The sequence below is a fragment of the Cervus elaphus genome, chromosome 17 (genome assembly GCF_910594005.1).
Source record: "Cervus elaphus chromosome 17, mCerEla1.1, whole genome shotgun sequence".
In the NCBI taxonomy this organism is placed as follows: domain Eukaryota; kingdom Metazoa; phylum Chordata; class Mammalia; order Artiodactyla; family Cervidae; genus Cervus; species Cervus elaphus.
In genome coordinates, this window is record NC_057831.1 from 30,561,169 (window position 1) to 30,575,911 (window position 14,743).

Sequence of the window (14,743 nt, forward strand, 5' to 3'; positions counted from 1 at the left end):
TGTAAATATGTATGTATATACATATTTCCATCACTAGCATGTCAAAATGCTGCAAGAAAAATATTAGTCTATCATGTAACTCGGAGGTTTTATTCCATACTTGATTAGAAGGCTAGGAGAAAAACATGGCGCTTTCTGCAAGTACCATATACAAGTAAAACATACTACATTTAGAACTTATTCTTCCCACTTGTCAGAAAACAAATCAAAATCTGCTCTTTTTCACACTTCCAGATGTCAGAAGTTTTTCAAAACAATTTTGAGGTCAGAGAAGAGAACACACAGGTGTGTGTTATGTCAACTACGCAAAGCAACTGAAGGTTCGCCTGGAATCTGATCACTCCACTGACACATTCTTGTGGGCATTACAAATGCCCCCTGAAAGAGCATTACACTAATGCTGACTAATTCTAAACAACATCCCAAATCTCATTAGACCTATTCCTTAGCAGTATTGTTCAAAAGCATCTCTGCTAGTAATACCACATTTATTGCCACCTCTTAGCAAACCTTTAATGTTTTCTTCAATATCACCTCTTCTGTTCTACTTCACTGGCAATTCAGCAGACTGAACAACAATAAAATATTTGATATCAATAAATGTTAAGTTTTTGTCACATCATGAAAACTATGACAACCCACAAAAAACCAAACGTAAGGATATCAGTAACAAATGCTTAAGAAAAACTGGTTCAAAAAAAAAGAAAAACTGGTTCACATTAATAGCCACCTGGTTTTGAGGAAACCAAGCCTGAGACAAAAAGATGGAAACTATTTCAATTCTGAAACTACCAGTGCCTGTTTTAAAACAACAACAACAACAACTGTAGTTAGCCATTCAGTACCTATATTAAACTCAAAAGCAACCTAAGTGTGACACCTTCTTAATCTTTTTTAGTGACTAGAAGGAAATTCTTGCTATTAAATGAATCAAGATCAGAAAAATTCTGCCTACCACTGAAGAGACTTAACAGTCACAGATTTCTGATTTTATTAATGATTGACATTAATAACATATCAATTTAGACTTTAAAAAATCATATCATATAAACATTCATTCCAAAGATTTACTATTTTATATAACCTTTCCTTTTCTCTCCCACACATAAACACACATACATCCTACAAGTATGTTCACAATGAAGATACACAAGCAGCAAATTATTACCATAAAACTTGCATCTTCTTGCCAGGTATCCCTAGTATTTTCCAAACCTCAAACAAGGTCTCACTACAGAACACTCTCCCCCAGGCAATAATCAAAAAACAGAAACGTTTAGAGCATTTTTCCTTTCCTCAGTCCATCAGCCAAGGTCTGAATCAGACCAAGAGCTGATGCTCAGAGCAGGGGCACTCTCCACTTCTGCAGCATAACCAGCAGTGGCTGATGAATGTGCTTTTAAATTGCATATCTACACAAGCCAAGTTTCTCAGCTTTACTTTTCTTCTCGGTAGCAGCAAACCCGGAGGTCTTCACCACAATATTCTACAATGCACGGGCAAAACAAAGGCAGGGGCCCGCCACTCGAGTGTATGTGCAGAATAGTCCTGTCTAAGAAAAAATGTGAGACTCTCTCCTACCTTCCATCCTCACTTCTTATCTCCCAACCCGCAATGGCTTCTCAAAAACTTCACTGTTCTTGAAGATCCAGATGTCTCCTTTCTTCCCTCCCATTCCCACTGAGAAGACAGGAAACGCCAGGTGTGAAATGTCTCTGTTTGCCCCTCCACTCAACACACACATCCTAACTGGGAGCTTTCATCCTTACTTGTCCTCTCAGGGGAGCCACCCTGCCATTTGTCTGCTGGGTCCCGTCTCTTCTCACACACCCAGATGCACAGCCGAGACCAGTTTCTCACAGAGAATGGTTTGCCTTCATCCGTTCCTTCCTGGGTTATGAACAAAGAGCAGTTTTCCCAGGCTAGATCAGCCCAGCTGGAAAAGGATTTTAGGACAAAGAGAAAATGAGTATATTGGGAAGAAAGTGCAAAGGAGCCCTGAAAGGAAAACCTGAGATGCTTGTGCCGTTATATCAAAATGTTGTAACTTACATACAAAACATGTAACCAAGCACCAACTCATCTTACAATAGGCCAAGTCACACGTATAACAGGATAACTGGATTCCAAACAGGTGAAGGAATTGTGATTTCTAGCCCGAGTTTTGCTATCAACTTGGAAATCTCCAGAATGTCCAGAAAGTTTTGTTTGTAAAACCGGCACAGTGATGACTGACCAAATAAAGCATGGACAGTAAACACAGGTTTTCAGGATATGTTTGTGGAAGGAATGCCAATGAATGAATTAGATCACAAGGAAAGACTCGGCCAAACATACCTGTCTAGATTAGAAACTCAGTGTGAAGGAAACGACCCTGAGTCCACCCCATAACATAGCAATGCCACACGGTGACTGCTTTCCCAGGACCGCATTCCCTGGATGGGTAACAGAGAGTGACTGAGTGTTTCTAAAGAAAAGAATCTGCGCAGAAAGAAGCAGTTGCTCTGGTTGCTCTGGTGACCCAAATATTCCAAAATACTACATGTTCTATCACTAACTACTTGCAGCTCTCCCCTAACTCAATAAACAATTTGGAAAAATGGCATCTCACCTCCCGCTGCCTAACAGCATAACTAGTCATGGACAGGAGGAATAAAAATCAACCCAAGCCCATCTGGCAACAAGTACAGAAAATCATTCATAACAAGTACGCATACTTTATATAATAAATATGGCTATATATATGGATGCCCCTGACTTCACCTATCTACTTTCAGGCAGATTTTTTAAGGCTGATGTCTATCTTTACATATTTAGGGAATATTACATGCATACTAAATTATGTACGCTTGTGGGCTTGCATTAATGAGTTTACTGAAAAAGGAATTTGAATAAATTTGAATAGAGATTGCATTATATTAGAGAAAGGGGAAAGGTGACAGGACAAACAGCCCAAACTGAACGGCAGTAGGGAATTTCTAAAATTAAACTAACACATAGAATAGCCTGGAAATAACTTTCACTTCCCTTGAGCTGATTATTTATATAAGCTATGTTTAAATAAAGGCCGGATTTTACTCTGATACAGTATATTAAGTTCATGTTTTCAATTCTAGGAAGTAATAGTAAAAAGGGAGCAAACTATGAAGAAACAAAGAAAGAATAAACATAATAAAGTGGCAGCAGCAAGCCTTAATGCCAGTGTCCATAAGGTATCAATGGGTTGTGGGTGAGGAGAGGGAGAAGCATTAGCATGTGTCGTAGAGAACTACACCTTCCTCTCTAGAAATTACCACATGAGTGCTAGCCAGGAGTCTTATCAGCCTGTTCTGCGGAGATGGGTTGTCTGGCGCTGACTGGTATATACACTCTCCTGTTCCAAACACGGCCGGCTCCTTCTGTCTTTTTTATTACTTTTTATTATTTTTGTCGAGTCTCCCCAAACATCCCCTTCTTAAATTACTTCAGCTAAATTTCCAACAAATACTGAGTTCTCAAGGTTTAAACAAATCAAAATAATGAGCAAAATAAAAACAGATCAGCCAGTAGACACAGAAGGTTATGGTTATTTACCATATCCTTTCTGTCTTCTTTCTTATTTTTGTGTGCTTTTGTTTACATCGGCATCTGTGTGGGATGGTAAGAATAGTTCTTGCCAAAGATAATTGAGTTCTTTTAGTCCAGCCAAGCAAAGAAGAATGGGAGGTAAGAAAGGATGATAAAAATTATGTTAAAAATACTTTCAGGTTCAAAGCAATTCAGGGGTCACAATGATATATTTGTGTGCTCTGAATGTCCTTATCAGTAAAAGGAGATGGTAGGAAAGTGTTCTCTAACCTCCCTCCTACTTCAGACATAGTATGGTTCCACATAACTTTCACATTGCTGATACACATTCTTTTTTGCATCTGTAGCCTAAAAAGAGAGTATTGAATACTATATTAATAAAATATAAAAATCCCAGTACTGCCTTGTATTAACTGTGTGACCTTAGGTCAGTTCTTAATTTTTTCAAATTTTTCAAATTTTTCAAAACACTTCATAGTAACAGGACTTCCACTTCAAGGAGTCTCAAGGGGATTAAGCATTTAATTAAAAAAAGCATTTATCTATCCCCAATTACGTGTTGATAAATCTCATATAATCCTCAAAATGCTCACTTTATAAATGAGGGGACTAGGGCTCGGAGAGGTTATTTTTCTGAAAACAAACAAGTGAACAGCAGACAAAGGTGGGAGGTAAACTCTCGGGTCTGTGACTCTGAAAAGCAATGACTCCGCTAGACAGCAGTTCACAAATGTTTTGCTCTCAAGATTCTTTTCCCTAATTAAAAATTATTAAGAACATATTTTTATTTATATGGATAACAGCTATCATTGACTAAATTAGGAATTAAAACTGAACAGTTTTTAAATATGTATGTGTGTGTGCTAAGTCGCTTCAGTCATGTCCAACTCTGTGCAACCCCATGGACTGTAGCCTGCCAAGCCCCTCTGTCCATGGGATTCTCCAGGCAAGAATGCCGGAGGGGGTTGCCATGCCCTTCCCCAGGGAATCTTCCCAACCCAGGGATCGAACCTGCGTCTTTTATGTCTCCTGCATCACCAGGTGAGTTCTTTATCACTAGTGATACCTGGGAACCCATTTATTTTAACATGCTTTCAGAAAAACAAAAAATGTAGTACTGTTTTACATTTTTGCAAATCACTTTAATGTCAAACTTAAGAAACTGGGTATCTGCTTCTGAATTATATCTATTGCAATATATTGTGTCTGACATATACGAAGAATGTATGACCACAGATTTGTAGTTGGAAAAAGACCTATATTTTAGTAGACTTTTTTCATAATAGTGGTTATTTTGGGGTACTACACAAACACTGGACAAGTAGACATCTCTTCAAAGTTAGATTCAAGTCGAGTGTGAAACCCTATCAATAAAATTTTCATAATCTGATAAATTAAAATCTACTGTCTGTCATATACTTTGAAAAGATTTTATACATGCATGAAGATGAAACAATGGGCACTAGTTGTCTAGAGAAAAAAATCTTGGTTCACTCAGTTATGCAGATCAATCCTGTGGATGTAAGCTTTCCAGATCCTGAATTTTGTTTGAAAGTTTGAATTTTAGCATTAGCAATAAATACTGTCAGTTGTTTTCCCTGAAGTGAGAGGTTCACTCTGTTCATTTTTGAGAATACATCTGCAAATACCCATGCCTGAAGAACAACAGTTTGTCTGTCAGTCATTCTTTATAGTAAAAATTGCCTTTCATGAGAAAAGTCGTCAAGTAACCATTAATGTTCAGTATGCTGAAAAATTTCTTTATGTATTCTCTACATTTTGTCACACAGAATATTAAAAAGAAATATACTCAGAGGCTGGAATTTAATAAACATTATAATTTTAACAGCTTCATTCAGGATATTATCTAATCAAGGTATTATTAAATAATAATAAAGCTTTTTGCTTGGTGTTGGGTGGTAGGTGTTTGGTTACCTGGTTTGGTGTTTGGTCAGGTGGCGTGTCTGATGGTTTGTTTTTACTCTGAATACATGGCAGTGAGGAATATAAGTACAGTTTGATGCCCCGTCTTCATTTGCGCTAAGGTTCTATCAACAGTTCTAACCACTATTTCTCTTTTGTATCATCAGTGAAAATGTTAATAATAAATCTTATTACTATCTTTATGAATCATTTTTTGAGAACTGCCATACTAGATGACAAACTACTGGTCACTAGATATATAAAATTTATGTATATATTAAGATAAGCTAAGAAATGTTAACAATAGTGGAAGAGAAGGGAATGAGCATGAGAGATAATTTTAAGAAGGAAAAATAAGTAAAATACATATATATTATTGAACCCTTTAGAGATCTAAGGAGAGATTTGCAGCTGGAAACACTAGATAGCTCACAAAAATATGATGTGTGCCAGATATGAAAGCAATCATTAATATAAATTTAGAGATCAATTAAAACATAAATGACACAGCGCACTGAAAATTAAGCTGTCACCACTTAGACGCTGCCAGTTATGAAATACTGATAAGCACTTGAGAAAAGCAAAAAGTGATTCATTAATATGAAAGTAAAATAAACAGGTACACAAAGTTCACATTCTCAGGAAAGTAATTAAGAAAAGAAGAAGAATTTGTTAAATGTGGCACTAATTAGTTCTGGTTGATATTTGCTTGCTTTGCTTTTTGGTTGTAAGCTATCACAGTCAGGATTTTCTGTTTCTTCTACATGGTTCTGTGTTTTTTTCATATTGAATACTGAAAGGCTGACCACGATGAGACAAGCTTTTCTCTAACTTTAACTATGTGCATGTCTTGATCTGACCACAGTTTAAGTCTCTTGATCTCCAAAGAGCCGTTTTTCTGCAGGAAACAGCCAATTCTGAATTAAGAAAAGTTAGATTTTTTTTAAATTATATTTTATTGAAGAATAATTGCTTTACAGAATTTTGTTGTTTTCTGTAAAACCTCAAGGTGAATCAGCTATAGGTATACACATATCCCCTCCCTTCTGAAGCTCTCTCCCGTCTCCCTCCCCATCCCACCCCTCTAGGTTGGTACAGAGCCCCTGTTTGAGTTTCTTAGCCATACAGCAAATTCCCACTGGCTATCTATTTTACATAAGGTAATGTAAGTTTCCATGTTACTCTTTCCATACATCTCACCCTCTCCTCATGTCCATAAGTCTATTTCTCTATGTCTGTTTCTCCATTGCTGCCCTGTAAATAAATTCTTCAGTACCATTTTTCTAGATTCCATATATATGTGTTAGAATATTATATTTATCTTTCTCTGACTCACTTCACTCTGTATAATAGGTTCTAGGTTTATCCACCTCATTAGAACTGACTCAAATGAGTTCCTTTTTATGACTAATATTCCACTGTGTATATGTACCACAACTTCTTTATCCATTCATCTGTCGATGGAAATCTAGGTTGCTTCCATGTTCTAGCTATTGTAAGAAAGAAAGAAAAGAAAGTGAAGTCGCTCAGTCATGTCTGACTCTGCGACCCCATGGACTATAGCCCACCAGGTTCCTCCATCCATGGAATTTTCTAGGCAAGAGTACTGGAGAGGGTTGCCATTTCCTTCTGCAGGAGGTCTTCCCAACCCAGGGATCGAATCCAGGTTTCCCGCATTGCGGGCAGACGCTTTACCATCTGAGCCACCAGGGAATCCCTAGCTATTATAAATAGTGTTGCAAGGAACAATGGTATACATGTGTCTTTTTCAATTTTGGTTTCCTCAGGGTATATGCCTAAGACTGGGATTGCTGGGTCATATGGTGGTTTTATTCCTAGTTTTTTTAAGGAAACTCCATATTGTTTTCCACAGTGGCTGTATCAATTTACCTTCCCACCAACAGGGCAAGAGTGTTCCCTTTTCTCCACACCCTCTCCAGCATTTATTGTTTGTAGGAAAAGTTAGACTTTTTATCACTGAAGGGTCTTAAACAAGGGATACACTTAGCAAATCTTCTCTCCCACCTAAAAATATTGTACAGAGAAACTCAGTATTTCTTATATGAGGTCTTAAATGTGCTATTACTAACACTCAAATGAAATATGTATTTTGCATATAAATGTTAACAGAGTAAGAGTTATATCTCTTTGGTTTAAACCACGACAACCTCAGCATCTAGAACAGTGCCTGGCATGGGCAGGCATATAAGTTGTTCCTCGCATATGTGGAACACCTTTCCTAGTATGAAGGTTTCAAGGATTATCTAATGTGAAGGAAGCTACGATGCTATCTCATATATATCTATGATTATGATGTTATTTCAGAGAGGGGAGTGTGTGCATCTTCTATGGTGATTGCTGTTTGGTAAAATCTCCACTTTTACTAATTGAAAACATAATGCGAAAATGCAGCTAAATTTTTTCTGACACTTCCTCTGTCCCCTCTACATATACTTTTCAAGCTCAAGAAAGATTTTGATCCCACTTTGACAGAGTGAATTCAAGTAAATTACCTTTTAGGTTACTAAAACAGGAGTGTGAAAGGAAGGTTCTGAACATTGTCTGTGATGCCAGTGTAACCTGGACAGCCCTCAGAGGAGAGGACACATGGGCTAGAGATCACACCCAGCATGGCTAATTAGCTGTGTACCTTGTGAAAAACTCAGTCGTTTCTCTAGACCTCCATTTCTCCATCTTGAAAATAGGAGTAATCATGTCGACTTCTCTTGTAGTTATTGCTAAGATTGAATGAAGTTCTATACAAAGCACTTAGCATAGGCCCTGTGACTGACAGGACAGAGTAAATTCCCAATAAATGCTAGTTGCCTTGATTTTCCAGAAATCTATGGATTAAAACTTGATGGTAATGACTGTGAAGTTTGTAACACAGAAGAGGATACATCTTTCACCCCAGCAACATAAGTTTTAAAGTGACTACCAGAATCCAGAACCAATTTAAAAACAGAACAATTAAATGGATAAAAGATGCAAATGTAAGATCACATAATATAAAAGTCCTAGAGAAAAACTTAGGCAAAACACTTTTTTACATAAATCACAGCAATAACTTTTTGATCCATTTCCTAAAGGAAATTAAATAAAAAATATACAAATGGAACCTAATTAAATTTAAAAGCTTCTGCACAAGCAAAGAAAAGCACTGACAAAACAAAAAGGCAACTTACTAAATGGGAGAAGATTTAGAGGATTAATATCCAACATATATAAACAACTCACACAACTGAACATCAAAAAACAAACAACCCGATTAAAAAATGGGCAGAAGAATTGAAGAGACATTTTTCCAAAGAGGAAATGCAGATGGCCAACAGATATATGAAAAGATGCTCAGCAGAGAAATGCGAATCAAAACCACAGTGAGGAACCACCTCACACCTGTCAGAATGTCGAGCATCAAGAAGAACATAAATAACAAATGCTGGCTAAGATATGAAGAAAAGAAAACCCTTGTACACTGTTGGGAGCCAAGTAAATTGATGCAGTCACCGTGGAAAACAGTTTGGAAGTGTCTCAAAAAACTAAAAATAGAATTACCACATGACCCAGCAATTCCACTCGGGTATATATCCAAGAAAACAGAAACACTAATTTGAAAAGATAGACTCATTCCAATGTTCACAGTAGCATTATTTACAACAGTCAAGATATGGAAGCAACCTAAGTGTCCATCAATAAACAAATGGACAAAGAAGATGTGGTACTTTTACAATGAACACTACTCAGCCATAAAAAAAGACCAAATTTTAACATATGGAGCAACATGGATGGACTTGGACACCATTATGCTAAATGAAATAAGTCAGACAGAGAGAGACAAATACTATATGATATCATTTATATGTGGAATCTAAAAAATACAATAAACTAGTGAATGTAACAAAAAAGAAGCAGACACAGATTTAGAGAAAAACCTAATGGTTACTAGTGCAGAGGGGAAGTAGGGGCCATATAGATGTGGGGGAGTAGGAGGTACAAATTATTGGGTGTAAGATAGGCTCAAGGATGTACAACACAATGAATATAGCCAATATTGTGTAATAACTATAAATTAAAAGTAACTTTTAAAAGGTGTATAAAAAAGAAAGTGACTGGAGGAAAAAAATATGTACACATAACTATTTTCTATGACCCACTACAATTTATCATTGGTACTATCTACAGGTACTAATTCATGTTTCTAATTTTCAAACAAATTTAACCACTTTATAATATGTTATTTAAATTAGTTTCACTATTTGGAAGAAATCACATGGAAGTTCCATTATCATGGCTCCTGCTAGTAATGATAAATAAATGTAGCACTGTTCAAAGAAAAAACTATAGAACATTATGCAACTCATGAAGTATACCAACAGTACTTACTCATATTAAGGTTTGTTTTCTATATCATATCAACTTTGCCTTCACCGCACTTTACGTGATAGTGCATTGGTAAAGAAACTGCCTGCCAAAGCAGAAGACTCAGGTTAGATCCCTGGGTCAGGAAGACCCTCTGGAGAAGGATATGGCAACCTGCTCCAGTATTCTTGCCTGGAAAATTTCACAGACAGAGGAGCCTGGCAGGCTACATTCAATGGGGTCGCAAAGAGTCAGTCACGACTGGGCACACATCTTAAAAATAGCATACCTTGTATGTCATATTCAATTCAAGTTGCTATCAACTGTTAGACAGCATTAGCTACTACTTTTTAACAATATTCGTACATCTTCAGAACAACTTACAAGTTACTTTCATAGTATCATTGCAAGATACTTACATGAACAAACATATGTGTGTTAAACAGAACCAGAAATTACACACATAAGCATTCTATAACATCCAGTGTTATGAAATTTTAAAGTTGGCCTACACTTAATCATGTATCTCAGCTCTTCTGTTGATATATAATCATATACAGCCAGTTATATAACTTCACCAGACTCTAATGTCCTATGTTTTTAAAAGGGAGAAAACTAAAAGAACAAAGAGGTAATAGGGTCACTCACTTTAAAATGTATGAAGACAACCTAAAAACTGCACGGAGGAAGCGGCTTGTCCATTAACCCTTTACTGTATACAGAGGCTATCACATGTGGTCTGTATGCTTCAGGGAAGTAAATAAAAATTGCTGAAATGAGCCACAAATGAAAGCAAGCAAGCTATGGAGTACTTACCACAGGCAAAACACTGTTCTCAGAGTTTTACATACTTTCATATAATTCTCACCACAGTTAGCAACACAGGTACAATTATTTCCATTTTCATAAATAACTGAGGCTCAGATATAAAGTCTTAGGATTGAGCTAAGAGTTTTGCTATGCCATATAAACAATTAGATCTCTGATCTTTCTCCCACTTCTATGGTAATTATTTTCACTGTAATCTTCTAAAAATGGCAATACACACGCATAAACTTGAGAAAATGAAAAAGCTGAAGTGAAATAAAAAGTTCTAATTCCAAAGTTCTTAAAAAAGCATCCAAGGTACTTTAATTGACTCGACCTGGGCTTCCCTGGTGATCCAGTGGTTAAGAATCCACCTGCCATGCAGGCAACCCAGGTTTGATTTCTGGTCCAGGAAGATCCCACATGTCACAGGCCAACTAAACCCATGGACCACAACTACTGAAGCCTGTGCCCTAGAGCCCATGCCCCACAACCAGAGAAGCCACTGCAATGAGACAATTACATGAAACTAGAATAGCTCTCCCTGGCCACAACTAGAGAAAGCCTGCCAACAGCAACAAAGACCCAGTACACCTTAAAAGAAAAATTAATTGACTCAACCTACCTTTGCAGCTCTCTGTCCATATTTATCACACTCACCAGGTTTTTTCATATTCCCATGCCTTTGCTCATAATTTTCAGACTACAGCCACCTCCATTTCCATCATCCATGTTACAGTTCACAATCACGGGTATATGCATCTTTTTTTCTTTCTCATGGAACTTTGCCATGTTACACATTTTACTCTACATTGAAGAACAGTTAGTTGCACACATATTCTGGTCTATCAACTATCACCCTCTTATGGCAAGCAGTACAATTTATTTACATGTGAGCCACCCAACTGATTATTAACTTGAATAATTAGCTGTGTGACCTCAGACAATTTACTTAAACTCCATGAACTTCAATTTCCTCATCTGTAAAATGAGGGCAATGGCATTTATTCATCTGTATATATAAAATACTCAGAACAGTACCTTAAGGAGTTTGTCCAGTATAAGTGTAAACAATTTGTATACTATTAATCACTGAAATTTTTGATCAAAGAAATTCATTGTTTGGTGTTAACTAGCTCACATTCTCATCCAACTCTGATTTTAGCATTTGTAAATTTTTGAAGGAAAGATATCTAAGTTTTTAAGTATAAAAACATTTTAAAACATGAGATTTTATAAGTCTTCTAAGTAGTTTTATAAGGACAAATATATATATGTTACATGTATATAATATTTACACATATATATACAAATATATATATGTTACATGTATATAATATTTACACATATATATACACATATATATATTACACATATACACAGACATTATCATAATGGATTCCCGCAGAGCACAAAATAAGTATATCCCTCCAGCAAAGTACCAGTTCATCCTATAATTTGATAACACAAATGTGAAAGGAGGGTTATATATCAACATAGGACTCTTTGATAGAGACAAGATTATTCACTGGACTTTCTTACTTCTTGGTACAATTTGGGAACTTTCCGCATGATTTCTGAACATTCTGCCAACCATACAGAAAAACTAAGCCTGTTTTACATCAACAGGACATTCACAGTTCAACATCTGGGTCTCCTTCTCGCTCTCTGCACTAGACAACTTTACAACTTTGATCTTTTACCTCTCAGCACCCACCTCATGGCTGTTAACAGTGACTTTAGGGGAGAAGGAAGCTACAGACCTCACTGAACTGGGAGATGACAGCCTTTTTATAGCAAAAAGCAGCCTGAGCAGTATTAATCTACAGAGCATCTATACAGAAAATACAGAAATATTTAGTGTCTTCTTTAGAAAGTTTCCACTCCAAAATGAGGACTTGATGGCTAAAAACCATAAAGACAGATTTAACAACAATCAAATCGGGCAGTTTCACTTCTCAAAAATAGTAAATAGAGTCATCGCATTTCAATAGAAAATAATTATTAAAAGCGAAAGTGTACTCAGTTACCGTAAAACAGGTCCAACATCTTGCATAGGTCTTCTCATAGACTGTAAAGAGCAGATGGTGAAAGCAGCAAAAATTCCAGTGAAAACTATGACTATTATTCAATTTATGAGGCTAGTCTTAAAGATATGGTTTGCATTAAATAACAGAAATTAGCACTTTACAAAGACAAATTTAATCTTATGACCTATAGTGTGTAAAGTAGGATGGTAGATTACTTAAGAATAAGTGAGATGTTCTTGAGAGGAATACATTTATCAACAGAATACAAATTTTTGGTTTCCAAGTCAGTGCTTACTTCTGCAATGTTAAGTTTCTTAGAAAGAGAAATAAATGAGTAGATTCCTTAGTACTCTTCTACTCATCCCAACACGTACTTCTATTTCAAATTTAAAATAATGATGAGCCGGCATGTAACTGTCTGGGCCATTATCTGACTTCATGTCCAGGTATTCTTTATTTCCATTACCAAATAACAATGACATACATGGAATAATAGCAAAGATGTTATAAGTGCTCTCACTTCAAAATACCTTAACTCCAGCAATTCATTCATAAAAGACTGCTTTTGTAAATGACTGAATATATATTTATGCATCCTCATATTCTTGTGACATATCTGAACTAAGAGAAGACTGCAGTCTAAGGTAGCTGTAAATGGCGATACACAGAGGCTTGGGGTCCTGGGAAGAAAGAATGGAGAAAAACAGAGATGAAAAGGAAGCTAAAACGCTACCCATAAGAAGTGAGGATTCACTGACTATTCCTTTGCACAACCTCAGCCAGGAGAAACAAAGGTCTTTTCAAATTGAAAGAAAAGATTTCTCAAAACAGAGAAAACTAATGTGCCAGCAACTGTCCTCCGTGTTTCTCTGCAATAACTCTATTGCTTCTTCCAACAAGCTTATGAGTCCTAGAGTGTTATTTCCCCCATATTAAAATGCAGAAACTGAGGCACTGTGCAAGGTCACAGAACAAGAGTTGAAACAGATTTTAAACAAGAAGTCTGACTCTGAGGCTAATTACAATATTGTAGTGGTTTTTGCCATACACTGACATGAATCCGCCATGGGTGTACATGTGTTCCCCATCCTGAACCCCCCTCCCACCTCCGTCCCCATCCCATCCCTCTGGGTCATCCCAGTGCACCAGCCCTGAGGGCCCTGTCTCATGCATCGAACCTGGACTAAGACTGTCTGTTCATTTGCAGAGTGTTGCTGACTTAAAGGAGAGAGAGATGTGAATTTCTATTTGCCACCACATTCTGCTCTAGTCTTAAAAGTGTTTTATCTCTTTTCTTTTGAAGTGAATTTTAATGAGCCCTTAATTGTCAAAGGACTTCATAAATATTCATTAAACAGTAAAAGAACTAGTGTTTCCTTTCCCTAAAAGCTGAAAGAGAAAACAGTTAAGATTCCAAAGTAGAGTAGCCATGATGAAAGTCTTAAATGGAATTGTAAACATTCAGTATTGTATTAGATGTTTACCCAAATGGTTCATATCATTAGAACACTTAAGAAAATTCTTAGTGTAGCGATAACTTTTATTTTTGCCTTTGTAAGAAGTCCACCACAGCACAACCTGTTGGAGATATTTTCATTTTTATCAGTCATCCAATTCCAAATGATCCAAAACATTTCACTAACTATTGATGATGCCTTCTGCACCACTGAACAGTAAAATGGTTATGATGTTGGGAGGAAATGATTTTGATCTAAATCAACAGGGCAGGCCCAGCTATTATGAAAGTGCCACAAATCTTTTTCATTAAAAAATGTTTTCACACTGGATTTGAGTCTTCAAAGAAAGCATTCACCAAAGTGTTGCATTTTACATCAATCCTATACAGCTGTCAGGGAGTGTATTATCATAACGATTGACTTCTGATGAAGCCATAGTCTCAAATATTTCCTCCTATTGCCAAAATGTGGGAGATCTCACAAGATATCATGGCCATGCCAGAGTTCCCAAGTTCAGCCAAATGCAAATGAGCTGGCAAGTCAAATATTAACTCCATGAGAACACGTCTCTCCAAAACCCACCCCATCTGATTCACTGTA

General features: G+C 36.6%; 1 protein-coding gene across 13 annotated transcripts in view; it reads right to left on the reverse strand.

The window, feature by feature from the left end:
* The window catches only part of BMPR1B (bone morphogenetic protein receptor type 1B), a 424,822-nt gene that overhangs the window by 66,673 nt on the left and 343,406 nt on the right, over nucleotides 1–14,743 (reverse strand). The window contains exon 1 of one of the 13 annotated variants that reach the window (XM_043871293.1): nucleotides 2,104–2,115. The exons of 10 other annotated variants lie outside the window; for them this stretch is intronic. Coding sequence is in view for 1 of the 3 variants with exons in the window: in XM_043871282.1 (XP_043727217.1) it covers nucleotides 1,582–1,588 (7 nt within the window). In the remaining 2 variants the exon portion in view is untranslated. Of the gene's footprint in view, nucleotides 1–1,581; nucleotides 1,741–2,103; nucleotides 2,116–14,743 lie in introns of those variants that run through there. 2 more of the 13 variants (XM_043871289.1, XM_043871282.1) reach the window with 2 other exon arrangements.